Raw genomic sequence first — 27,295 nt, forward strand, 5'->3', positions numbered from 1 at the left:
AGCATTTCTTCAGTCTTGTGGAGCATTTTGGCCTACGGGTATCCCCTTCCTTTTATTGTCCTGACTCCTTTGAGGGCCTTCCTTCCCCCTTCCCTAACTTCCAAGGTCAATCATTATAATTCCCCCTCTCATACACTCTTGATTCTATTGCTCATTTCTGGTGTATAGCTAAACTATATCCTACCTTCCTCATACATGCATATACATGATTATACATATACAGGAATGTGTATAATCAGAACAAAACAAACAAAACATGCTGACAACTTTTAAAATTTAAATTCTTGACTGTGCCTAATGTATTCTTTTTCATTTTTTAATTTTTATTAATTACAGTTTATTCAGTCTGTATGCCCCCTGTACCTCCCTCCCCCCTCCCAATCCCCTCCTCCCTCCCCCCTCCCAATCCCCTCCTCCCTCCCCCTTCTCCACCCATGTTAATGTATTCTTAATACCACTAGGTAACTATATTGCCCTAAGTCATTCGCTCTCCCATCATTCAGGATAACTACTTCTCTTCCCCTAGCCCTCATCACCTTGGCCTTGCTTCCTACTTTGCTGGAGATGGTGGTCCTGGTGGTGATGAGAATCACTCAAATTAACTCTTTTTTTTTAAGATTCATTTATTTATTGTGTACACAATGTTCTGTTTGCATGTACATCTGCACCCCAGAGGAGGGCACCAGATCTCATTATAGATGGTTGTAAGCCACCATGTGGTTGCTGGGAATTGAACTCAGGTCCTCTGGAAGACCAACCAGTGCTCTTAACCTCTGAGCCATCTCTCTAACCCCAGAAGTTGGCTCTTGCAGAAATAAGACTCCGCTTTGGCTTCTTGTCAGCCCGTGTACGTCCAGACACTGCCCTCATACCCACTAGCCTGGGCCACTCACTAGCAGGTCCCAGGCTGAGAGCCACCCCATGTTTGGATTAGGTCCCTCACTACTGCTTTCTCCTACCAAGGAAAGAAGCTTCAATAATTCTCTTCTCCCAGGCTTTTTGCTTTCTGTAGGTTTATCATGCTAGCATATAAATGTGCTATTTATTATTTTCTATCTTAAAGCCTTCCTTTGCCAGGCATGTTGGCTCCTGCCTGTTATCCCAGTATTTGAGGCGAGAGCATCACAAGTTCAAAATCATGCTTGGTTGCGCAGAGAATCTGAGGCCAGCCTGGTCTATGTAAGACCCTGCCCCCTGTCTTTGCCCACCTACTACCACTGTCCTTTGACCCTTTGTGCTGTAAAACTACTGGTAAAAACTGCCTGCATTCTCTGTGGTCTCATCCTGTTTTTAGTTAAGATTATTTCAGTCTTTGATCCCTTGACATCCAGTGAAATTATTCCTGAAGGGTCACTACTGATTTCCTCATTGCAAAATCCAGTAAATATTCTCATTTCTTATCCCTTTTGGTGTACAAACAGCACCCAATGCGCTTAGTCACCCGGTCTCTCTTGAACCCCCATTTCTTAGTTGGTTGCCAGAGCTGTATGCTTTTCTGACTTGATTTTCTGTGGAGCTGAACTCAGCTCGTCGGGTTCAGTGCAAGTGCCTTTACCCACTGAGCCCTCTCACCAGCCTCAGCAGCAGCGTCTTTATAGCTTTCTTTGTGGATCCTGTCTCCTCTGCACCACTACAGGGCTCAGCCCTTGGCCTTGTGGTCTCTGTTAGTGAGCCCATTCAGTCTCATGGTTTCAGACACCATCTTTATGCCTTTATTTCCATACCAGTTCTTTCCCTCACGCCCTGGCCTATGTGGGTAAGTGCCTGAGCATTCCCACGTGGAAGTCTGATGATGTCAAGTTCACATATTCAAACTGAACTCCCGATTCCTCCCCTGACTTCTCAAGCCAGCTCTAGCCAAAACCTTCTCCGCTGATGGCAGCTGCACCCTTCCGGTTGCTCAGGCTGAAAGTCTGGGAGGCATGTTTGACCTGTCTTTCTCCTGTGTCCCACACCTGGTCCATCAGGAGATTCTGTGGCTCCTCTTTCAAAATTATCCCCAGAATCTGCCTCTGTTTCTGCCATCCTGCTCTGAGCTACACTTGCTTCTCCCTTGGGCTGGCCTCCTCACTGGGCTGCTTTCACCCGCAGCTGCCTCCTTGCTGACCTCTGGACCTTCACCCCTGTTCCTGCAGCTTCTCCTAAGCGGACCCTAAAATGATCGCTTGAAGTTTTATATCTCTTCATGCCGCTTCATATGTATGTGTGTGTGCATATGCGCATGCATTCGTGTGGCCAGCGAGCCCTAGATACCCTTCCATTTTCTCATCGCTACCCAGTGTTGGGGTTACAGCATGAGACCACTCCTGTTTGTACTGTGGGTTCTGAAGATTTGAACCCAGGTCCTCCTGTGTGCACATTCTTAACTTTGGCTCCTTGATCCCTGGACTCTGGAATCCAATTTACAAAGTATTTCCAGGTGAAACACAATGCTATTTGCCTAGTAGTCCCTTAATAAGCAAGGCTTATTAAGGACTGTCTTTCCTCAGTCCACATTTTGATTCATTGAGCCTCTTCTTTGTCTGTTTTACTGGTTATTTGTGTACATGTGCGTGCGCCACTCATGTACAGAGGTCTCAAAGCAACTCAGAAGAGTCAGTTCTCTCCTTCTACCATGTGGTTCCGGAGGGCAAGCCCTGCACAATCTCACTGGTTCAGTTTGCCAGTGTTTGAAAGCCTCTCTGCCTGGTTCCAGTTCCGCCATCATCTCGTTGTTATATTTATTGCTTCTCTCAGCTCTTTATCTAGCCTTACTGCCTCACTGAATTGTTTTTTTTTTTTTTTTTTTTTTTGAGACAGGGAGACAGGGTTTCTCTGTGTAGTCCTGGCTGCTGAAAACATTATTCATTGTGTACATTGAAGTGTCTCCCTAGCTCTCTAATGCATTTAGCACACTGCCCACTTTGATAAAGAAACAAATTCCTGCTCTAGCTGGTGCCATCTCATTTGAGAATTACCTCTCTTTTCTATGGTAAGTACTATCTTGAAGCCAGGCACAGTGGCACACACCTGTAATCCCAGCACTCAGGAGGCAGAGGCAGAGGCAGACAGGTCTCTGTGAGTTCAAGTCCAGTCTGGTCTACAAAGTGAGTCCAGGACAGCCAGGGCTACATAGAGAAACCCTGTCTTGGAAAAAACAAACAAACAACAACAAAAAGAAACACCAATAAAATAAGATAAAAATAAAAATAAATAAAAAAGACTGTCTTGAGCCAGATAAGGCCTGGGCGCAAGGAGTTGGCAGAGTTGAAGCCTGTTAACTGAGATTTTGATTGTAGGGCTGAGGCAGATACTAGGTGAGGATTAAAAGTAAAGCCTCATGCTATGTCATCTAGAAGTACACAGAAAGAAGAGAAAAAGGAAGGAAGGAAAGAAAGAAAGAGAGAGGAGAGAGAGAGAAGGAAAGCGAGTAACTGAGAGGGAACAGGAGGTGAGTGCTCAGACGTTAGAAGTACTGGGAAATGAATAACCAGTCACCTCTCAGAATCGCACTCCCCTCCAAATGAAGCCTGGCATCTTGGACTAGAACTCTACCCGCCGTGTCGGGCTCTCATATAAAACTCTCCCTTACTTAATTTTTTTTTTTCAGCTGAGGATGAGCCAACGCTCCACACACGCTGGGCAAACACCCCACCACTGAGGGACAACTCAGGCCCTTGCGAAAGTCTCTATATATTAGTCCGATGGTCTTTCCCCGTTCCTTTCTCTGCTGTGTCCTTCCATACTCTTACGGAAGCTGCCTTGCCAGTTAAACCCAGTGGAGGTGGAAAGAACGCTCGTTTGGCCAAGTTTCCTCTTACCCTTCTCCCTTCCTCACTGACCAACCTCCCTTTCTGGGAGAGCGTGTTACAGCTACTTTCACTAGGGTAGCAGCTTTTTCTGAGCCATTTGGTGCTCTTCTCCACTAGCTAGTAGCTTTTGGGGTGGACTGTGGGGGTGGTTATTCCCTGGGGTGAAAATCAGAGGGCATAAAATTCCTCTCTCATCCCTTCCCTCTGCTTTAGTGGTTGGAGGGCTAAGGCCTTGACAGACCATGTTTTATTAACAGCAGGTGTTCTAGATGCCCTGTAACCAGAGCCTAGATCTTGTTCTCCCTTCAGGCCCTCACCTGAAGATGAACCCTGGGGGAGCAGCTATGTTGCTTAGGGTCAGCCTGGTGTCAGACTGCTGGTTTTGCCTCCAAGCTTGAGGATGGGGCATTGAGAATCATATACTCATAAGCTATGGTTTGCTACAAGTGTGTTTAGCTTTTAGGAAATGCCAAATTAAATAGCCTCAGTAAAACCTATATCCGGAAGAGTGTGAGACGCACTATACAACGTCAGAACTGATTTAGGCTTTTGGGGTACATGACTGTGGCCTGGAGTAAGGACAGGGATGCACAAAGTCTGGACTAAAAGACCGGTCTCAGGAAGTCACTCAGCTCCCAGACTGGTCACAGCTATTTAGAATTCTCTTCTAATCTGGTCCGTCTCGGCTCCTCTGCAGCCACCTACATCTCTCTCTCTCTCCCTAGCCTTTTTCTCCTTGGACCTACCCACGGATCCCCCATAGCACCACCGTATTCCCGTTCTGAGTTGAGTTCTTAAAGAATAATAATGCTCTGCATGACTAAAAGTCAACAATGGGCCACATTTATAATTATAGTCTCATAAGATTATATTACCTGATAACATTGTAGCCATCTCCGTTTGTGTAAGTACGCTGTGGTGTCTGTACAACAGCGGAACACCTAATAACACATTTCTCAGAGTGTGTGCCCATCTTTAAAACATGCCTGAGTGTCTTTTATTCTTCACTTTGTTTTCACTCCTATAATGCATCTTTTTATAGGAGTTTTATAAATACTTGTACTTTTCCGTAGGTGCTGGGTTTGGGGATTAAACACAACAGAATTTCAGCTGGAGAAGCCTTGAGGGTCTTGTTCCGTTTTCACAGAAGTGGCTGCAGGCCTTCATCTTCTGGTGATGGTTTACCATTGACTGTCCTTTGTTACTTTTGTAACAAGAAAGTGTTCAGGGCATGGCTTCTCTCCCTCAGTGTTTCCTTCTTCCTCAGTAAATAGAATAGCTTTGGTTTCTTCTGGCCTTTCTGTCTTCCTCTTGCCCTTGCCTTCCTGAAACCTGGAGATATCTGATTCAGATATGTGACTTCATCGATGATTATTCATCCTGCTCCATTTGTCTGGCTCCTATGAGCTCCATGTGTATCTCCGTATAGAGAGACAGAAGACAGATTTCCCTCCTCTCTAGAAGCACCTGCTGTCATTCATGTCTTCTAAGATGGTTTATGGAACTTAGCAGCCATGGTTCTATGAAATGAAGAGCATTGACCGTCTGAAGTAACAAAGCTTTATAACCCAGTCAGGTATTAATACAGGCCAAACTTCCTTAATCCTGTATCCAAAACATGAAATGTTCCAATACTTAAAACTTGTTCGTTTTAAGACAGTCTCAAGTAGCCTACAATGACTTTGAGCTGAGTATGTGTCCCAGGATTCTCCTCCTGCTTTCACCTCCATGTGTTGGGATTACAAACATGCACCAGCAAGTTTGGCCCCCCCATATCAGAAATGTAAATATATATGATATATGTATAATATATAATTTTTATTAAGTCTTTGAAAATTTATTATATGCATTAATATATTTTGATCATATTTACTCCCCTGAATATGCCCTTCGTATCCTCACCCCTCCCAACTTTATGTTCTCTTCCTTTTCCGCCGATAATCCACCAAGTCCAGTTTGCGCTGCCCATATGTTCCTGGGTATGGAGCCATCTAGGACCATGGTTGCCTGACCAGAGGAAATACTCTTAAAGGAAACCGACTCTTCTGCCCCTCAAAGCCATCAATGGACAATAGTTCGTTAGCTAGGAGTAGGGGCTCATGAGCCCCTCCTCACTCCATACTGAGATGCTGGCTGACTTGATCGTGTACAGTCTTGTGCAGGCTACCACAGCTGCTGTGAGTTCGTGAGCAGTCCAGTCATGTCCAGAAGACACTGTTCCCTCTGATACTTTCTGAGTTCTGGGTCTTACAGTCTTCTTACCACTTCCTTCATGGTGGTCCCTCAGCCTTAAGGGAGGGGTGAGAACACTCACAGCAACTTAATCTCTGCACTTTGACCAGTTGCAGGCTTCTGAGGTAGCCACTACCTACTGCACAAAGAAGCTTTTTCAGTGAAATCTGAGAGCGCCACTAACCTATAGGACAGGGATATGAATTAGGAAGCAACTAAATACTATGTCCTTTTAGGAGAATAGTAGTATAGGTTCATCCTGTGACTTCCTCAGTCATGGGTTCTTGGCCATATTTATAGTAACAGGCATGAATTTCCTCCTGTGGAGAGGGCTCTAACCCCAACCAGAAAGTGGTTGATTACTTCTCTAACATCATGCCGTTATTGCCCCCAGAAGCATATCATGCCACAGCAGCTCTTCTTGTCATTGACAGAATTCATAGCTGGGCAAGACTGTAGTGACTTTTCTCCCCCAGAAGCCTACACAGAACCTTATGGTACTATGAGAGCTCGCCAGAGCGGGAGAAGCTTTCGAGTCAGCACCAACTTGATTTCTCCATGTCTTATGACTAAAGTATGTGATGTCTTTTCTGACACTTTTTGAGTGCTGGCTTAACACCTGGGAAAATTTTCACTGACCCCATGTGACAGGTCACAGACAGAATGTGTGGGCACTAAATATACTTTATAAAATTGCTTTTAGTAAGTGGATATAAAGTATATATAAAACATAAAAAAAATTTAATAGCCAGGTGGTGGTGGCACCTGCTTTTATTCCCAGCACTCAGAAGGCAGAAACTGAGTTGGAGGCCAGCCTTATTTACAGAGCAAGTTTCAGGGCAGCCAGGGCTACACAGAGAAACCCTGTATCAAAAAGAAAAAGGAAAGAAAGAAAGAAAGAAAGAAAGAAAGAAAGAAAGAAAGAAAGAAAGAAAGAAAGAAAGAAAGAAAGAAAAAATTATGTTTACCTCATTAACAAGGTATATTATTATGTATATACAAGAATTCTAAAATATGAAATTCAAAACAGTTTTGGTCTGCATAAGGGATATTCAATCTGTATAAACAAATACATGTATTATAAACTTGTATGAATAGAAGTAGTCTCTCTGCAATTAATTTTAAGTAGTTAAATAACTTAATATTTTGATGTCATATATATTAAAGATATATATTCATCAATAATTTATGGACTAAATGTAATAATTATAAATAATTTAAGAAGAGTGTAGTTATGTGTACCACATGCATGCAGGTGTCTGAGGAGGCAGAAGAGGATGTTAGAGTTACAAGTATTTGTGAGATACGATGTGGGTGCTGGGAGCCAACCTGTTCTGCAAGTGCCCTTAACTGCTGGGCCATCTCTCCAGCCCCCTTTCTTCTGGTGGATGGTATCTTACATGTGTAGCCTTGGCTAACCTTGAACTTGCAGTCTTCCTGCCTCGGTGTCATAAGTACTGGGATTACAGTCATGCACCATCGGGCCTGACTTCAAGGGTGACTTTCAGGGAGCATGCTGAGCTGATCACCCTAGTTAACTTTGTTGTCATTATGTTGGATAAGACGTTCCCTTCCTTGGTCATATGTACCATCCATCTTAAAAATGTGTGCCGTAATATTGGAGGAGCCAGTCAAGGAAGTGCAGCTAGGCCAGCATGTATCCAAAGTGAGTACTACGTGCTGGTGGCACTAAGTAGCTTAGTGATATGATACAAAAGGGGCAGGGTGGCTCAGCAGGCAAAGGTGCTTGCTCCACAAGTCTGACTCCTGAGTTCAAGCTTGGAACCCACATAAAGATGGAAGAAGAGAACGGACTCCACAAAAGGTGTCTTCTGACCTCCAGCTGTATGCTACAGCATGTGTGTTCCCACATACCCATAACACAGACACACACATTATATATGTGTGTTAAAAAAAAAAAACAAAACCAACAGCACAGGAATTGGAATACCGTTTGATGCTGACTGTGTGTGCAGTTTGTGCAGCGTGTGTTTGTATCACTAGATCCATTTCTCTCCGAATTAGAGGTTATTCCAAGATACATCTTAAAGGATGCACCTAGAACGTTGATCTAAAATTGCAAAAGTTCTCACACCAGAACAATATAACACCTACTACTTTCCGAGAGGATCAGCAGAGATTAATGCTAAGGACATGAATTCTCCTACCGTAGGGCTGAATTTGGAACTGAAGTGCAGAGATTTCCAGAGAATTTCATTTTCCCAGCCAGGCAGAGTGCTTGCCTCAAATGCATGACACCCTGGGTTCGATTCCTCACATGGAAAAAAAAAAAATCATCTCATTTCTCCAGGACAAGCTAACCTAGATTACTTGTAAAACATTGCTCTCCACAGGAGGCTGCCTCTCCTTGTCAGCGCTTGCCTGCAGTTGCGTCATTAATTCTGGAGAGCCATTGACAGCAGTTATTTGGACCTCAGTTATTAGCTGGCTGGTTCCTGTGGGTTTCCTTCCTTCGCTCAACCTAGTGTGCTGTTCAGAGTTCATGGCATGCCATTGCTCTGGTCTGTTCTGATGTAGGTTAAGGGTGAGGAGCTGGGGGTGGGGCAAGAAACTCCCCTAACAGAGTTGAACAATCTCATGGGCTCCCTGCTTTTCTCTCAAAGCAGGCTGTATGAGCGCCTGTATCATAGAACTCAACAGATTTTGCTAAACACATAGACATTCATTCATTTCTTGGTACCTAGAATAGTCTGGCTCAGTGTAGGTGCCTGGTCTGTGTTTTTATTTTTGTTTGTTTTTATTTTTTGTTTTGTTTTTCAAGACAGGGTTTCTCTGTGTATCCCTGGCTGTCCTGGAACTCATTCTGTAGACCAGGCTGGCCTTAAACTCAGAGATCAGCCTGCCTCTGCCTCCCAACTGCTGGGATTAAAGGTGTGTACCAACACTGCCCTATTTTTCTCTCTCTCTCTCTCTGTCTCTGTCTCTCTTCCAGCTGAGGGCAGCAGCCAGCTGTAAGTCTCAGGACATTGCCTTTAGAAGGTATTGATGGCTGAGCATTTTGAGGCTCAGTTATTTCATCTCTTCAGAACCTAAGGAGACTTTGTTCCACACTTTTGCCCCACCATCCATCCCGCCAATATGTCTCTCTCCAGATATCTACCATGCATGCATCTAGAATGTCCAGACACACGACTCTGTAAGGGAAGAGCTTTCAGAAAGCTCTCTGTGGTAGTGCTACATGCCCTAGGATAAGCTTCTGGACAATGGCATGGGTATCCGGGGACTCAGGAGGAAACCCCGTGTTCCCTCCTATACTGTGTTCTAGCTTCTTGCTTTTTTTTTAAATTTTAAATTAATAGTCAAGAACCCATATCTATCTAGGCCAGACGGAATAGGGTTCTCAGCCAGAACAGGAGTAAACATCCATCTCAAGACTTTTTTATGAATATAGACTCTCAGTCCTTCAAGCTTCTGCTTCAGGGCCTGGCACATAGGAGGCACTCAGCGCATGTCAGCTGTGTGAATGGTTCCTGGATACCAGAACCTCACAGACTAGGGGAGAGATCGGAAACCTGTGAACAACTGATAATCGAGGCTTGACATGGTATATACTCCTGTAGTCTCAGAACGCAGGGGGCTGGAGAGGAGGGTTGAGGCCAGTCTGAACGTGTGACCTTGTCTCAAAAACAGAAACAGCAAAGCCCCAGTAACTAAAATGCTGTAGGTGTTTGGAGGAAAGAACACAGTGCTCCAAAAGCAGACGGTACAGAGGATATGACCTGAGTGGGGAGAGGGTCCCAGCCACTGGAAGCACAGAGGAGACAGAGATAGGCAAGGGGCGTCCTCCAGACCCCGGGCAGCTCGTAGTAACACCGAGAAGGAAGTCGGCATGGCTGTTTATCTAGACTTTCATAGGCAATTTGTGGGAAAAGAAGGGTCCATTCACTGCTGCCCCCTCCCCATAATGTTCCTTACACATCCAGCTTTGTCCCACCATGCCCAGATCTGCTGCTATTGACCGAATCAAAGGCTGCAGTGTGTGGCTGACCATGAAGAACAATGGTTGTTTATGTGTCTGACTCTCTAACCAGACTATGAGCTTCTTGAGGGCAGTGAAGCCGGTTTCATCCCAGGATACATCTTGCAACTGGCATCCTTGATAATTTTGTTCAGGGACTGAATATAATAAGTTGATATTTATTATGTGGTTTCAGGCACAGTAGTGGGCGCTTTGCATGCATTATCTCATTTAATCCGAGGAATGACTCTAGGATGAAAATAGAATTATTGTTCCCTTTACACAGTTGGAGAAACAAAAGTCTAGAAGGATGAAGTAATGGGCCCAGAGATTTAGGTGTTAGCTGTTTAACTGCAGAACCCCACTGTGGTGCTGAAATGAAGTATCTTTCCTGGTTGCCTTCAAGTAACTGAGAGTGTTTGGAACTCTCAGGGGAGCAGAATTAATACATCACTTATATCATCTCATTTGACAGTCATTATGACAGCCCTCATGGATAAGGACTTAGTTTATGTGTGTGTGTGTGTGTGTGTGTGTGTGTGTGTGTGTGTGTGTGTGTGAGAGAGAGAGAGAGAGAGAGAGAGAGAGAGAGAGAGAGGGAGAGAGAGAGAGGTTGAAGATTAAATCTAGGGCCTCACACATGTTAATCAGCCACTTTACCTCTGAGCAGAATCCCAGCCTTGATTTTCACTAATTCTGTTGTAAGAAAGTTGAAGCATGAAAAGTTAAGTTGCTTGGCTAAGGCAATAAGGCAATGAGACCACAGGTCTGACCAAACTATGGCTCACTCCTGATATTCCAGCACCTGTCTAGACTACTTAAAAGTTATTCAGAGGCTGGGCAAAATGGGGCACACCTTTAACGCCAGCTCTTGGGAGGCAGAAGCAGGAGGATCTCTGAATTCCCAGGCTAGCCAGGGATGCATAATGAGACCCCATCTCAAAACAAGAAACTTGTCTAAGCCTGTTGGGAGCCTGACAAGTTATTCCTAAGAGATGGACCAGTGTGGAAAATAAGTAAAGGAAGATGGAAATAGTGGAGACTTAATCATTTTAGAGTCCTTTAAAAAATGACCTGGGACTGAAGAGATTGCTCAGTGGTTAAGAATACTTGTTGCTATTTTGGTAGACCTGGGTTCAATTCCCAGTACCAAGGGAATCTTACGCCCTCTCCTGGCCTCTGTGGGCACTGCACATATGTGGTACACAGACAAAACATTTCCTATAAATAAATAAATGCTTAAAAAAGTAAGTGTACACCATTCGGCGATTTAAACACAGTCAGATGATTTTAAAGTTGTAACCGACATCTACTTTCAATACCCTCAGAGAATTCCCACACACGTTTGCAATTATTTTCTACTCGCCCCTCATCCAGCTTCTAGAAATCACTGGCCTACTCCGTTTCCAGGGATTTGCCCGTTCTGTGTATCTCGTGTGAGTGGAACCCTGCTGTAGGTCGCCTTTGTGTCTAGCTTCTTTCATTTAACATTGTGCTTCCAAGAGCCATGTATTGAAGCAAGTATCAGTCCTTCATGCTTTATTGCGGAAGAACAATACAGTCTACAGAGACATGGCATATATGAGGCCAGGTATTTTGTTTGCGACATGGTCTCGCTGTGTAGCTCTGGGTGTCCTGGAACTCAGTTACATAGACCAGGTTAGCCTGGAACTCACAACTCACATATCTGCCTCCCGAGTGTTGGGGTTAAATGTATGTGCCGCCACACTCAACATGGGGCTATTTTTAATGAACTCTGTTTTTTTATTTGTATATGTGTATGGGGGTGCTAGAGCAAGCCTATGGAGGCCAGAGGCCAACATGAAGGAGTTACCTGACTCCTTCTACTATGTGGGTCCCAGAAATCAAACTTAGGTTGTCTGGTTTGGTGACCCCTTTGAAAAGCTTAAAAATTGTATTATATCATGTATTAATAGTATTGTTGTTGCACATATGTAAGTATGTATGTGGGCATGGTGTGTGTGTGTGTGTGTGTGTGTGTGTGTGTGTGTGTATGTGTGTGTGGCATAGACCCCATGGTGTGCACGTGGTCAGAGAACAACCTTGGTTGAGTTAGTTCTTTCCCCGCCTTGATGTAGGCTCTGACGCTGAACTTGGATCACCAAGCTTGCGTGTGGTAAAGCACCTTCACCCACTGAGCCATCTCAGCATCCTGATCTCCCGTGTCCTTGCCCTGCTGATGGGCATTTGAGTCCTCTCCACCTTTTTGGCTGTCATGAACAAGGCTGCTGTAATATTTGTGCTCGGCTTTCGTGGCCTTAAGGTTTGAACGCTGAGCTTTACACTCGGCCACAAACCCACAGCCTCAGCCACGTACACCCAAATGCTCATGTGATCAGAATATCACGTGATCATGCTTCCAGCTATGAAGAGCTGAGTCATAGCGTACATTGTTACCTCTTTGAGGAGTTGCCTGTTTTCAGGAGTGTTTTTTTTTTCTTTTATTAATAAATATTTTGAAACAAAATGTAAGATACGGCTGGACATAGTAGTATGTGCCTTTCTGAGGCAGAAGCAGGTGTAGCCCTGTGCGCTCAGAGGGAGCCTGGTCTTTGTTTAAAGCTACAGGCCAGGCAGGTCTGCGTGGTAGAATCCTGTTTTAAAACAACAGGAAAACCACTTAAAGTATAGGGTTCATATTTTTAAAACACCCGTAAGCATCCAACTTGGAGAATTGTTGCAAAATAGATAGCTGTGTAGTCAGCACCCAAATCAAAAATTAAAAATCGGGGGGGGGGGGCCGGAGAGATGGCTCAGCAGTTAAGAGCGTTGGCGGCTTCTCTTCCAGAAGACCTGGTGAATTCCCAGCACCCACGTGGTGGCTCACCACTAGCTATTGCTCCAGTCCCAGCGGATCTGATGCCCCCTTCTGGCCTCTGTGGGGACTGCACACATATGGTGCACAGGCATATTTAAGGCAAACACTCATACGTATAAAATAAAAGTAATAGTCTCAAAAGGTTTTAAAAAGAATTAGAAAATTTCAGCTCTCAGAAGTTCTCCCCTCCCACCTCAGAGGGGTGACCACTGTCCTGACTTCTCATAATTTTGCTCATTCAGAAATGCTGTTACATCACCTGCATTCATTTTTGTCTGACTCTTTCACTATGATTGTGCAGTCTAGCCATTGCATGTACTTGGCATATTTTTCATTTCTGCACACTGTTTCACTGTGAGGCTGTGCCATCGTTTGTCCCTTTGTATTTAAATGAGCACTAAGAATTGGAATGATTGGTTCACAGGGAAGGTGTGAATGTTTAGATTTAGTATAAACTGCCAGTTATTTCTCAAAGTGATCACATTTCAAAGTGATAAATTTATTCCCATAGGGCAGTATCTGAGAGTTTAAGGATCCTTAAAATTTTTGTTATTGGTTCGTACATGTGTGTGTCTGTGTGTGTGTGTGTGTGTGTGTGTGATGGCACACGTGTGGAGATCAGAGAACAGCTTTCTGAAGTTATGTCTTTCTGTCCTCTGTGGATTCTAGGGATTGAATTCAGGTTGTCAGGCTTTTGCCCACTGAGCCATCTTGCTGGTTCTAATATTGGGAGTATATAGGTTATATCACATATTTCCCAGTGTCTGATGAGCTTGTGTGTGTGTGTGTGTGTGTGTATGTGCACAAATATCTGTGCATGTGTTTGCATGTGTGTGTGCTCATGTGCATGTTTGGGAAAGTGGTACATCAGCCAGTGGAATAGAGTTTCTCAGGGAGAAGACAGTGTGAGAGCAGAGAGCAGGCAGCGGGCAGGTGAAGGCAAGGAGCCCTTGAACGTGCCATAGGCTGTGTTCCCAGCTGTCAGGCATGTAATTTGGGTGAAAGAGAACCTCCCTGGTGGCAGAGGTCTTGCAGAGAGCACTCCTGGTCCTCCACTTCACCTTTGCACCTGCAGGCCCGGCTGACTACGGTCCTCGAATCTCCAGGAAACCAGGAAAATAGTGAAACTGCACAGGGCTAGTGCAAGGGGGTTGGGGCACAGGGCAGAGCCGGGGCCTTTTGAGTCCTGGAGCTGTGGGTTTGTTGTTAAACGCGATGCTTTTCCTTTCTGGTCCCACCACACCATTTCATTTCCATCTGGGAAGGGATGTTGAGGTGGCAGAATTTGAGAGGCGCGATAACCTGATGTTGAGACGGCCTGTCCCCCTGCGAGGCCAGCTGGAGCCAGAGGGACAGGGGCTGCTTGTTTGGGGCAAGGAAAAGAGCGGGGAGCAAAGGAAAGGAACAGGAGTTGTGACTCCACTTTCCGTGGGGCTCAGAGGACTCACCCCCCCAGGAAACCACTTTGGTCCCTCGAGCCCCTTTGCTACTCAGTAGTTGATCTGCAGACTAGAAAGCCATGGTTTGTGCTGGGGCTGGGTGGGGCTCCAGGGACAGTTTGGGCTCTGGCCCTCCAAAGAGGAGGGGGTTGGTTATGGAGTGAGCGGAGGGTCACAGCTCAGTCTGTGCCATTTGCTTGTCACCTTGAGAAGTTCCACCTTGTCTAGCAAAACCTCCTTTCAGAGGCAGCCACCACAAAGGGCTCTTATAAGAGCAGCTGCCCCGCCCCCACCCCCACTTCCACTCCCGGTGCCATTATTTTTCTTTGGGGCCTTCCTGCAATGACTCTGAGAGGCTGTGCTTCTTTCTAAAGGCGATTCAGAATCACGAGTCTCCCTGTACCACAGTCGTTTTTGTGATATTCTGGTGCCGTGGGAGGCTGTGTAGGGGTTAAACAGAGCTCACCTCCTCTAGAAGGCATTTTGTTTCTTCGCTGTCTCTGCAGAGAGAGAGTCATGTGGGTCATTTGAGGCCTTAAGAAGGGAGAGAGAGAGAGCTTTCTGGTAGCTGCTGGACCTCAGAACAGGAGCCAGTCTTCTCAGGGGAGAAGTGGACTGGTCCATGGAGGTTCTGTGAGGCCTTTTGCCTAGTGGGTCAAGCGGAGGCTCTGAAGGTCACCTCTCTGGATCTACATTCTCATTCTGCTGTGCATCAGGAAAATTAATATATTTTTTTCATGTATGAAATGAGAATGACTCTAGTGCCTGGCTGGTAAGGTAAATATGGGGGTTTGTTGGGTTAATTTAAAATGTTAGTTATTCTTGACAGAAGACATGCAACTCGGCAGTAGAGGATGTGCTTAGCATGTGTGGCTCTCCAGCATCACATCGTTGTAAAGTTAGCCACGTGTGGTGGCATTCACAAAAAGATCACAAGCAAGTTCAAGACCAGCTACCCAGTGAGATGCTGTTTCAAAAAAAAATCGCATCAAATCAACAAGATCCTCAGTCTTGGGAGTGCTGTTGGACCTTTCCTGTATGGTCTTTCTTCCAATCTTCCTTCTTTTCAAACTGAACAAGAGAAGTCTGAATACACGAGCAGACCTAAACTGTCTATCTGGAACTATGTGAACTCTTCCCTGTGTCACCTCTGTTGTCATTCCAGCATGGGCAAGAACCAGATGTGAAACATCTCCCAGGCCCAAGCAAGGCCTCAGAGAGTGATCAGGGAACCTGTGGAGATGGCACATACGATGCTTGCATGTGCAGAGCCTCCAGGCGCCCACCTCAAAGTCAAGCAGAGTAGGCTGTGCGTTAAATCATTTTCAAGATCACGAAGCCACAGTTAATTTGTAAGGCCTCAAAACACAAGATTACGCCCAGAAATCTCAGTGTTGTTTCTCTCTCCAGCCCAGCACTGTGTGGAAGCGAAAGGCTAACTGTGGGCGTCGGCAGTAGCAGGGCAGAGTGGCCAGAGGCGGCCTTGGGACAAGCACAGACCCAAACAAAGCTAAGTCAGACCAAACACTGGGCAGTGTCAGCTGCCTTGTTGACGTGGGCCCTCAAGGACAGTGTGCCCTTAGAATGCTCTGTGTTCCTTCTCCAAGACACCAGGGTTTCTCATCACCGAGCAGATAGGGGGGCTGATTTATTTATTTTTTCTTTCACGTGTGACTATTATTCATATGAAACAATGGGTTTCATCATGACATTTTCATACAGACGTACAGGGTAATTTGGTCATATTTATCTGATATGGGATTATGCAGACAGTGAGGGACAAAGCAGGGGAACTGCTCCTGGTTAGGTCTTCCCTACAACTCCTGTCGAGACGGGACAATTGGCAGTTGTCATCTGAGGCCTGGGTCCCAGGCCTCACCACTGTATTACTGTTCTCGGTCCTCTTCATGTTTTCTTCTCATGCTCCAAGGAATCAGGAGATTAATCTCACCCAAAACCATCTGGCCATCAACCCCTTCCCTTTTGGTGGCAGAAAAACAGGGTTAAGTTTTTCTGTTTTCCACATAGCCCTTATGGAGTAGTGTAGCAGAGCCCTTCCACAGCCCTGAAAGGAAGGAAGCAGGAAATATCAATAGTTGTGAGAAAGCATTTCCAGTTGAAACATTGCTAGGTAGCTTGAGCTCTGTTAATGCTTTAAAAATTACTCAAATTGTTTGCTTGTGTGTGCATGTGTGTGCCAGTGCCCGTGCGTATATGCCATTTCGTGACAGTGGAGGTCACTCTGTGTGTGTTGCATGGACAGAGTTATAACTGAATTTCTTTTGTCCCTGTTCCCTCCCTGCAAAGGTCAAATGAATGAGGGTAAAGCCTTGGCCTCTTGAGTGGGTTCTGAGAAGTGGGAGAACAAAGGTGATTGAGAATCAGCAAGAGTTGATATGAGGAGTTGAGGAGCCATAGCTCATACTGGGCAAGTGCCTTCACAACCACTTAGGGCCAGAGAGATGGTGGCTCACCAGTTAAGAGCACTTGCTGCTCCCTTGGAGGGCCGGAATTTAATTTCCAGGTCAGGTGGACTCACTACCTCCTATAATTCGAGCTCTGGAGGAGCTGACACCTTCTTCTGGATGCCACAGGTACATGCACTCCACTGAACAGACCTTCCCATGTAGCATACAACTAAAAAAAATAAAAATGAATCTTCTAAAAACCAGTATTAATGAATTAATCATCTCCTACGGTCCATGCACTAATGCTCCCGAAGTTGATGTTAGTCTTTTTTTCTGGTGAGGGAACAGGGGCTTTCAGACACAGCAGCTAATAACACAGCAGAGAGCTGCCAGAGTTAGGGTTTAGACCAAGGCCTTCTCATGCTGGAGAGTGAAGAACAGGCTGACATGCAGTAGGAGATGGTGACCCTGGACTCTGTTTCCTTCACCAGCATCTTGACTGATCACTGGATTGTTTGGAAATCCTGTGCTCTTGGATACCAGTTGCAGCAAGTTAATGAGAGCACAGCCTGGCTTCTCTGTGTTATCATTTGACATGCCTTGAGTCAGCTCCATCGTTGGTCCCACATCATGATGAATGCCTATGGGGGGCGGAGGGAGAAAGATCTGAATTTCCAATTGGTCCCTGACACATGGTAACATGTGAGGCCAGTCTGAACCACAAAACACTGTGTGCCCTGCAAAGGGAAACACTCATTTCCCCAAATACTTGCTCTGTTCTCTTATTAATCACCTCACTAGCTCTGTGATATAGGTGTTCAGTCTCAGCATCCTCGCCTTCTCTCTGTCCTCTTCCCCTTCCTGACCCTGGGGGAGATAGATATATATATAGATAGATAGATAGATAGATAGATAGATAGATAGATAGATAGATAGATAGATTGTTGTGGGCCCAGGAGTTAGCTCAGATTACTTTTTTTCTTCTTCTGGTTTCTTATATATTGCTGGGGATTGAACCTAGGGCTTCATCATGCCAGACACACATCCTACTACTGCCCTGTGCCTGACTCCTGTCACATGACACCCTGTCCATCAGCTTGAAGGTATGTTGGCCATCTTTTTGGATTCTCCCTGTACCTCACTGTTTTTGCTGCCTGCTCTGCTCTCACCCAAGCCATGTCACCCTGAAGCCTCTCTTCTCTTCCTCTTCTGAATGTAAACAGATCATTTCACCCTCTGCTACAGAACGTCACAATTTCAGTTAACATAGGAGCATATCCATGTCCCTGCCATGCTTGTCCTCTCATGCAGGGTGACCACCGAATTCATTATTCATATTGAGACACTGGTAAAAGAGAAAGATGCTCTAATAATAATTGAAATGGGTAGTAAGCATAAATTACACCATCTAGGAAAACTGAAAATAACTCAACCACATGGATATCTCTCTTACTTCTATTCAGAAATTTTTGAAATGTACTCCATGATACCTTTCTTGACCTCTGTTTAAAACCGTATCACAGGGGTGGAGAGATGGCTCCACAGTTAATAGAGGTTGCTACTCTTTCAGAGAACTGAGTTCAGTTCCCAGTACCTACCTCAGCTGACTGTAACTGCCTGTAACTTACCTCTGGGATCTGACATTCTTCTCTGACCTCTGGGGGCAGGGGCACACATACAAACAAACACGCATGTGTATGTGTGCACGCGTGCGCGCACACACATACTACACATACGCACTGGGCAGTGATGGCACAGACCTTTCATCTCAGCATTCAGGAGGCAGAGGACGGCGGATCTCTGTGAGTATGAGGCCATCCTGGTCTACAAAGCAAGTCCAAGATAGCCAGGGCTATTACACAGAGAAATCCTGTCTCAGAAAACAAAACAACAACAACAACAACAAAAAAAAAAAAAAACAGCAAAACCCCAAAACACTCAAATACATTCCCCCAAAACAAAACAGTGCATAACATTCTTACCCCATTCCATAATACTTTGGCTAAGTTATTTATTCCATGGACTGTTTTCTATTTTTTCCTATGACTCTACTCTGTGGGGGGGGGGGGGGAGTGCGTGGGAGAGAGAGAGTGAGAGTGTGTGTGTATTTCAGGTGACATACTTGTGCCATGACAACCATGTGGAAGTCAGAGGACAACTTGTGGGAATTGCTTCTCTCCTCCTACCATGTAGGTTCTGGGTATTGGCTCTATCAGGTTTGGAGGCAAGTGCCTTCCCCCCACTGAGCCATCTTGCCAGCCCCTGAGAGTATGAAATTAGCCCTGTGTTTGTTGCTGGTCTTCTCGCTAGAGCAGAAGCCTCAAGAGGGCAGCATCTGCTCAATCCTGAGCATCTACTAAGATGTTCAGGATTGTTTTAGACTTGAGTTGGCGGGCAGAGGAGAGTGAGTCATGTTTCTTGAAAAGACTTTCTCATCAGGCTGGTAGTGCATGCCTTTAATCACTCAGGGAGGCAGAGGCAGGTGGATCACTGTGAGGTCAAGGCCAGGCTGGTCTACAAAGTGGGAAACCCTGTCCTCAAAAAACAAAAAGAAAACAAAACAAAAAAAGACTTGCTCATTAGATGCACCCTAACTCATTTGTCTTGTTCCCATCTACTCATTTTGACAAACCATTTAGTAGTTAAGGCCTTAGAAGAGTTTTCTAACACTGTTTCTTGTCTCTAAGAGAAGATAATTGACAGCATTGCCAGAATGGACGTGTGGGTTCCCTGGGGAGAGAGCAAAGTTTGCCACAGTACGGGAGGGAGGTGAGAACTTATCTTTAGAGAAATACTATGTTGGAGGCCTGTTCTTGTCTGTGGCAGGGTGGGGGTTAGTCCATGAGCCTTGGAACATGATAGCTTCTGGGGCAAATGCCAGAAGCCACCCAAAGGAGCATGCGGGAGGGTTCTGGTTAGCTTGTTTCTCCTTGTCTCTCCATCAGATGGAAGCACATATCTGTGGGAGAGCTGTGTATTGGCATGAGTCTTTTTCAGGATTCTAGAGGTTTCTTTTCTGGAACATCCCAGAAGAAAGAACGAGGGAGCCACTGTATAACACTCATCAGCCACTGCATAGCCCTCCCATCCTCTAGCTGGAAGTGTCCATTGGGATCTTGCCAACAAATCCTCTGGTATTCCTTGAATTTCTGCACCATGGGTGTATGTTTTAGACTTGATGAAGTGAAGTGACCATAAAAGAAGGTAGTGAATTTGGGCTCTAGGAAAAAAGATGGTCTGCAGCAAGGGACAAGAAAATAAGACATCCGTCGGTGGTTCTGCCATTTTGGGTTTCCCAAAGTTTCTGATATGGTTTAAGTAGGAGCCAGGGCCTAATGTTTTATCTCAGGAGGGTAAACATTTGTTGGCAATGGAGAGGTTATGCAGTGGCTGATGGGAGGGTTATGCAGTGGCTGATGGGTGACTATACAATGGTGATGGAGGTTATGCAGTGGCAATGAAAGGATTATATCATGCTTGTGACTATTGAAGTCAGTAATAAAGAGGACTAGGAGTTGAAATAAATGTTACAAAAAAATCTAAAAGTGGGACCTGGAGGAAGTTCTGAGTCCACACCTCCATTTCAGTGTTACTGGGGGCCAAGAAAGCTTTGGCAAATACTAATGAAGCAGAGAAAGTCGGTCGTGAAATATGAGGAAATCTCCAGGCATTACTCTAATTCAGAAAAAGTGAGCTGCAGTCCAGTGGATGTGAAGTTAGCTTTCTAGTTGCACTTGGAATGACACATCCCACTTTGTCACACTTTTGACCCTCACGTATTTCCACTGCGCTCAGAGTCCAACTTTGTAAGGCTCACCTTGCTATCACCGCTTCTGAGGTCTTTTTTCAGGACTCTCAGTTTGAATTCACCTTTCTTCTCTGGGTTCTTGTCACCATTGATTTATAATTCTGTTACAGTAGATCACTGAAACACAAAACCAAACAGTAAGTATCTATTCAGTAAGTACACATGCAAGTGTGAATTCTCAAAGGTAGGGCTTTTACTTATGGCTGTGTTGACCTTTGAGCTCTGTCCTGAGGTGGGAGGGGCTGAGGTGTCCGGCCCCTGGACCTGCTCCTATAGTGCCTGCTATCTTATAATCCCCACTCACGTTCCCCTGGCTTGAATTGTCTCTGGGCCAGTCGGTCCAATGGGTCATGCTGCAGGCTCACCTGACTCTTCTTGCCCTGATGTTCTGGGCAGTGACCCGATCCATGCTGGTACATGGTGCTCCTGGCTAGCTGTACCTACAGCAGGAGACACTGTTTACTTTGTTTCTGTTCCGACTCCAGCATTCTCGCTTTGATCTCTGCGGCCTGCCCCACCTTGGGCCTGCCATTGTCCTGCTCTGGAAGCTAACCTTGCGCCTTTCCTAGCTCAGGTGGCCACGTGCTCTTCCCTGACCTTCTGGAAAGATGTCCAGAGACTCATTGATGCTGGAGAGCCCCTAAGGACTCCAGTCTGTACCCGTTACGCTTCCCCCACTCCTACGTTCAGGTTTTTTTTTGTTTTTGTTTTTGTTTTGTTTTTTTTTATCATCTGTTGTTTTCTTGTCACTTTAGTGACAGCAAATTATGTAAGAAGTATGATGGAAGAGATTGTAGATTGTAATCCTACAAAGACTAGATTTTCATTTTGACTAAATTCTGCTTTTAGAGAAACAAATAAGTAGTGGTTTTATGCTTGTTTCCTGAGGACAGACTACTTAGAATTTAACTCTGCTTTCCTGCTTTACTAGTTGAGACTGACTACCTCAGCCAGATGGGTCGGACTAGTGTCTGCCATTTTCATTCATTCACCCAAAAGTCGATCCCCCGACACGAGAAGAGCTATTGTAGATGTCAAGAAAGTGGTAATGAAGAAGAGGGGGGGAAATGGGTTAATAGTTAAAGTACTTAGAGCAATGTACATGGCGGGCATTTAGTAAATGGTTTTACTTGTGCTTTTGTGGGACTAGATGTGCGAGTGGGATAACCATTGGCAACTCCAAGGCTGGATCTCTGTGAGAAAGGGAGATTAGAGGAAAGACGAAGAGTAGGTTCTAGACTTGGATATAGGTTAGGAGTAGACACCGCTTGAGTCACGTTTTACTTCTAGCACTCTTTTGGGGGACTAAGGACATGAGCTGGATTGGATAAAGATCAGCCTAGAAAGTGAGTCTGTTTCATTTGGTGTAAAGGGCAAGGGTCAGTGACCCTGGGTGACCCGGACTCTGCCAGGCCTGTTTATGCAGCTGTGCTGTGCTGGCCAAGTTGCATGTGAATGACCGGAGAGGGTATACATCTCCTGAGCAAAGATCCCAGACACTGAAGAAAGGAGAGGCTCTTTTGGTACCTATGCTGCCAGCATCTGCTGCCTACCTATTAGAGGGCTATCTTTCAGAAGAAGTGGCCTGAGGCTGAGAGAGCTGAAGCTAGCAGAGAGGGAGAGTCCAGGTAGAGGACCATGGCCTGCTGCCTTGCCTATGGCTTCAGGCACTCCTCAGGGAGTGTAGCTGCAGATGGCTGGTGCGATAACTCACTGGGATTACTGCTGGAGGCAAAGTTTAGACTCTAGGCTCCCTGATTCATTGTCTGTGGTTTCCAGTGAAAGTCCAAGCCTTATTGAAACCTGGGTTATATCGCAATAAAATGAAAGAAAGTCCAAGCCTAAGGTAGCCTTCGTGAGGTGAGGTTGGAGTAAGATGACTTTATTGTCCTTTTGGATCCACAGATTCTTCAACCTCTGCCTGGTTCAGGGGAGGCTAACTGTAACCCTGGTGGTCCAGGGCCAACTGCACTGCTTCTCCTGAGCTCTCTAGTCCACTCTTTCTTCACAGTGGGCTCAGAACTGAATGTCAGGCTGAGAATGCCGCTTCTTCGTGGTAGAGCATCCACCTAACATGGGATGAAGCCTTGGGTTCGATGCTCAGCCCTGGAAGGAAAAGTCCTTCTGGCACCGGAGAGGTGCCTTTGACATGAGATTTTAGGGTGCCAAGGATTTTAGGGTTGATTCTCATGTAAGCTTCTGACTTGACCTTTCTTGTGGACCCGCTGATTTGGCTGGGAAGCATGGTTGTTGACATGCCTAGGGACAGATAAAGTACTTTCTGAACCCATTCCAGGGCTCCGAAGTACAGCTAGGTGTGGGACACCATACTCTCCTCACATTTTTTTATTGCATTTAGTTCAGTCTGCAGCCATTCTTTCATCTTAGCTCACCTGAAATAGAATTAGGAGAAGCCTGTAGCTGTGAGTGTAAATTCACCATTTATCCAACAGCAAAGGTAATATAATTAGAGCCCTTTCTCAGCTTTCATGTCATCATCATCTCCTTAAGGAATCTTTTAACTTTTTCCTAAGCACTCCCTCTCAGGAAATTATAATTCCACAGATACAGCAAAGGTCTGCTTATATACAAAGTGAATAAACTGTAATTAATAAAAAATTAAATATTTTTTTAAAAGTCTGCTTATGGAGCCTGTAAGGTGGCTCAGGAGAAAAAGGCACTGACCTGAGTTCCACCCCCAGAAGCCATGTGATGGGAGGAGAGATCCACTTCCCACAGGCTGTCTGCTGACCACTGCACTTGTGTTTGCATATATGCATAAATAAATAAATGCAAAAATAACATCTGTGTGCTATATGTGTCTTTATGTTATTACCCTGTAAAGGAGAAACTTTTTTCACCCCTCAAAAAACTTCTCACCCCCTTGGGAGAAGTATCACCCCCACCGAGGGGCACAGGGGGTATAGGACATCAGAGCTGCGTTACAGCCCAGTATATAAGCTGGCAGATGGGTCTCCAAAGTTCTGCCGACTATATTTTCTGACTCTCACATCATGCCATCATAATTTTTTCTCCTTTCTCAGTCTGTTCCTATTTTGCTGCCTTCCCCCATCCTAGATTTCATTCTTTTTCTCATTCTGCTGCAGAAGTTCAGGAGTAAACTTAGTTAAGACAGCAAACCCTACAGCCCAGGGACCCTCAGAGCAGAGGCTTTCTTTTGTGTGTGGTGGTGCTCCTGGGGCTTGTCGGCTTGTCGTGCTAGGCAAGAACTCTGTCAGTGAACTGTACCCTAGCCCAGGAAGGTAGTTTCCTAAAATAGTCCTCCCCACGAAATTATCTCTTAGAAAGAAAGACGCCAGAGAGGTGTGGAGTATTCACAGGAGAGTGCAAGAGACATGAGTGGAGGAAACAGAGACAGATGTCAGAGGCCATTCAGAGAGCCTTCAGCAAGGCTCTGTGCTGGCAGTGCCCCCAGGCTTTCAAATGGAAGCCCTGTGTGGGATCACACTTCTTCATATCGATTTGTTTGGGGTTGAAGGCAGCTCTGTCGGTAGGATATCAGCTCTCTTTTCTCTAGCCGGGCAGACCAATGTCAGCTTCACCTTTCCTCTAGAAACTGCCGGAGGCATGCGCTGTTGGTGATGGAAAGCCTTTTGCCGTGAATCTGCAGAGTCTGTATGTGGCTGTCACCAAGCAGCAGATCCAAGCAGCGCAGGAGCGAAGAGGCTCTGGTGAGTGTGCCCGGTCACAGCGGTCTGCTTGGGGGAGAGTTCGAGCTTAAGGCTGTGCTATCTGGCTTAGCAGTTCTAACCGTATAATCGGTACATGCCTCAATTAATAAAAAGTAAATAAAATGAAAAATTCATTTCCTTGTGAAATCAGCCACACTTCAAGTGCTCAGTAGCCAGTGCAGATACAGAACATTCTTGTAGCTGGCCTGAATGCTTAGGAGTTAGCAAGACAGCTGGTGGGAAGATTGATCTCCTGACTGAGAGAAATCAGGAGATGCACAGAGATTTGGTCACCTCTTGTGAATCAAGGAGACTCAACCTACGTGCTCAAAGTGGGCTTGGGAATCTTTGTAGGAACAGGGTTTGCTCAACTGGAGTCAGCTGGAAGCTGGCTCCTTCAATCTGTTAATATATTAATAGCAAACCCTGCCCTTCGTCCGAATGCCTGGAGAATGCTTCTGTCCTGAGAGCCCTTCTCTCTGCCTTCTGTTGACCTGATTTCAGGAGAGGCTCAAACATCCAGCAACAACTCCCCTCGAGGAACTGACAGCCAGCTTCCGAACCAGCCCGAGCAGCCAGTGTCTTCCACTCCAACCCTCGCAGAGCCTGAACATGAGCCCCCGGTGAGTCACACATGCGCAGCTTCCTGGATGGCCACCTGAACACTAGCGAAGACTTGGCACCAATAACCTCGCAGCCATGGTCTCCGCAGCTGCTGCCTAGTTGGCACCGTCTTGATAGTATGAGAGAGATTGTGAGCTGCTTCCAAATCATAGGACACCCTGCTGTCCCACATCCTCCCTTGCCATGTCCTGCCACTCTTGGGCTGAATGATGAATCTTGACCCTCTTTTACCATTATCTACTTAAAGTGATGGCCCGTGATGGTCACTTAGACTCTTGTATCACTAAAATAGACCTCAAAACATTTATCAGATACTTCAACCAACCTGGAGCTAAGAGATCTGTTTCAAAACCCTACTAACTCGGATTCCTTTTCCTCTAGGCTACTTCAGGCCCTAGGCATAGACCTCAGCTGGCAAAGCCCAAGAGGAAGAAGCCAAAGGGACTCTTCAGTTAACTCACCATGTCTCAGCCATCAAGAAAGGAGCAGAACAGCTTCCCAGCATCATCTGGAAGGGAGCTTGCATGGCAGAGCATCCCTCGGAGCTGCAGTAGGAGATGCCAGTTTATGTCGATAGGCCACCCGAATGAGGACTTCACCAGTGCAACTCAGCTGGCATTGGCATGCCGAATATAAGTGAAGCCAGCTTCTCATCCAGTGCCATTCTTCCTCCAGAAGCAGCACTCTGTGGTGAAGTTAGATACATAGAGCAAGTTCGCAAAGAGGTGCATCCTCAGGATGCCTGTCTGCCTTTCACAGGCTGCCTCTCACCAGCCCTACATGCCCTTAGAAAGCCGCTTCTGTCTCAACACAGAATAAAAAGATCCTCACACTCCTCTGCTGTTGAGGACACCTGTCTATGGTCCATGACCTGTTCACTCCCCAGGTCCTGTTGATGTCCCTGGGTTATCACTGGGTTATCACTGAATCGTCCTACAGATTCTTCACCAGCCTCTCTGATGAGGCCTGAGGTCAGTCACAGTTAGAAATCTTGATCTTGAGAACGCTCATCACCGTGGCACAAGACAGATTACTGTTCTCTGTCAAGCGTGGGTGTGCTTTTTCTGTCCCCTTCCAAAGCATAGAGAACAGGCTAAACCAAAAATGTCAGGCCAAATTACAAATGGCTTCAAGTATTAGGACTAAAATCAGGTCCCATGGGTGGGAGAAAAAGAAATTTGACACTCTGTGTATGTGTGAGCGTGTGTGTGTTTATGTGTATGTGTGTCTGTGTGTCTTTCTACACACACAGCCTTGCCTAAGACAGGGTCTCACTGTGTAGCCCCAGCTAGCCTGGAACTCACTATGTAGACCAAGTTATCTTAGTCTATGGACTAAGATCTTCCTCCCAAGTGTTAGGATTAAAGGCGTATACTGGCTTGAACTATGTACAGGAGGCTGGCCTTGAACTTCTGGTCCCTCTGCCTGTACTCAAGTGCTGGGATTACAAACATGTGTGCCACCACACCTGGTTTATGCAGTGCCAGAGATAAAGTTCAGAGCTTCCTGCATGCTAGGCAAGCCCCCTACCAATTAGGCTACAGCCTTAAATTTGACTTTCCTCACTCCGCTTTAAATAATGAAGTAAGTATAGCTATGTTGCCAGGGAAGAGGAGCTCAGGGTTAGACCCCAGAGGTCCCTTAGAGCAGAACTGGCATCTAACATTGTCTAGTAAGAAGAAGTATTAAGGCTAGGGTTCACCAAGAGGATTGCTATGAGTTCAAGGCCAGCCTGGGCTACAGAGAAAAATCTTGTGTGAAAACAAGAAATGGCTATGTGAGATGAACAGAATCCAAAAATGTCTCTTGGGTACCTAGGCTTGTCTACACAGCCCTAGACCTTCTCTACCATGTCTTCCTCCATAGTAGGACCTCCTGACAATTGAATTGGGGTTGATAGCAGTGGAAAGCAGCTCAGAGGTTCACTGGCAACACTTAAGTACAGGGGAGAGGCAGAGGCAGATGCCAAAGCCACTTTGGTGTGCTTGTTTTGGAGTGCTTCCTCATCCACATCTCCACCCTCTCTCCCTGAGGTGGATGTCTTTGTCCCGATGTCCATCCATGGAGGCAGGACCATGCAAGCCATGGCGAAATACTAATCACTACAATAGTTAGAAAAACAGTAATAAGTAGCTAGCTTTCATTGAACCCCATCATGTACCTAATGGTCTGCCCACACGAGCGTCTCACAGCATCATCTGAAGATGATACCAGTAACCCAGCAGGAAACCCAGGCTTGAAACTGTTGACTTCTTTAAAAAAAAATAAAAAATCATGCAGCTAGTGAGTGACAGGCAGAATTAGAGACTGAGCAGCTCAGTTCGTCACAGCTTATTAGGTGCTTGACTGAAAATATTTCCAGGAGGGTTTTGTGACTTTTTGCTATATTCCACAGTCCACGCCTCTCTCCTGGATCCTGCCTTCAATCAGGATGGCTCCCTTCCATGCAGGCTCTCCAAGGCAGGAGGCCCTGGGGATGCTGG

At 45.8% G+C, this 27,295-nt stretch overlaps 1 protein-coding gene across 3 annotated transcripts in view; it reads left to right on the forward strand.

The window, feature by feature from the left end:
* Positions 1-25,647, forward strand: part of LOC129684027 (solute carrier family 23 member 3) — a 101,564-nt gene extending 75,917 nt beyond the window's left edge. For all 3 annotated transcript variants that reach the window (XM_055617112.1, XM_055617110.1, XM_055617111.1), the window contains exons 6-8: positions 24,071-24,188; positions 24,693-24,811; positions 25,194-25,647. In XM_055617112.1, the coding sequence (XP_055473087.1) occupies positions 24,071-24,188; positions 24,693-24,811; positions 25,194-25,268 (312 nt within the window). In that variant the 3' untranslated portion in view covers positions 25,269-25,647. The remainder of the gene's footprint in view (positions 1-24,070; positions 24,189-24,692; positions 24,812-25,193) is intronic.
* Positions 25,648-27,295: the final 1,648 nt, after the last annotated feature.

The sequence above is a fragment of the Psammomys obesus genome, unplaced genomic scaffold, assembly GCF_907164565.1.
Source record: "Psammomys obesus unplaced genomic scaffold, mPsaObe1.curated_primary_1811, whole genome shotgun sequence".
NCBI classification, from domain to species: Eukaryota; Metazoa; Chordata; class Mammalia; order Rodentia; family Muridae; genus Psammomys; species Psammomys obesus.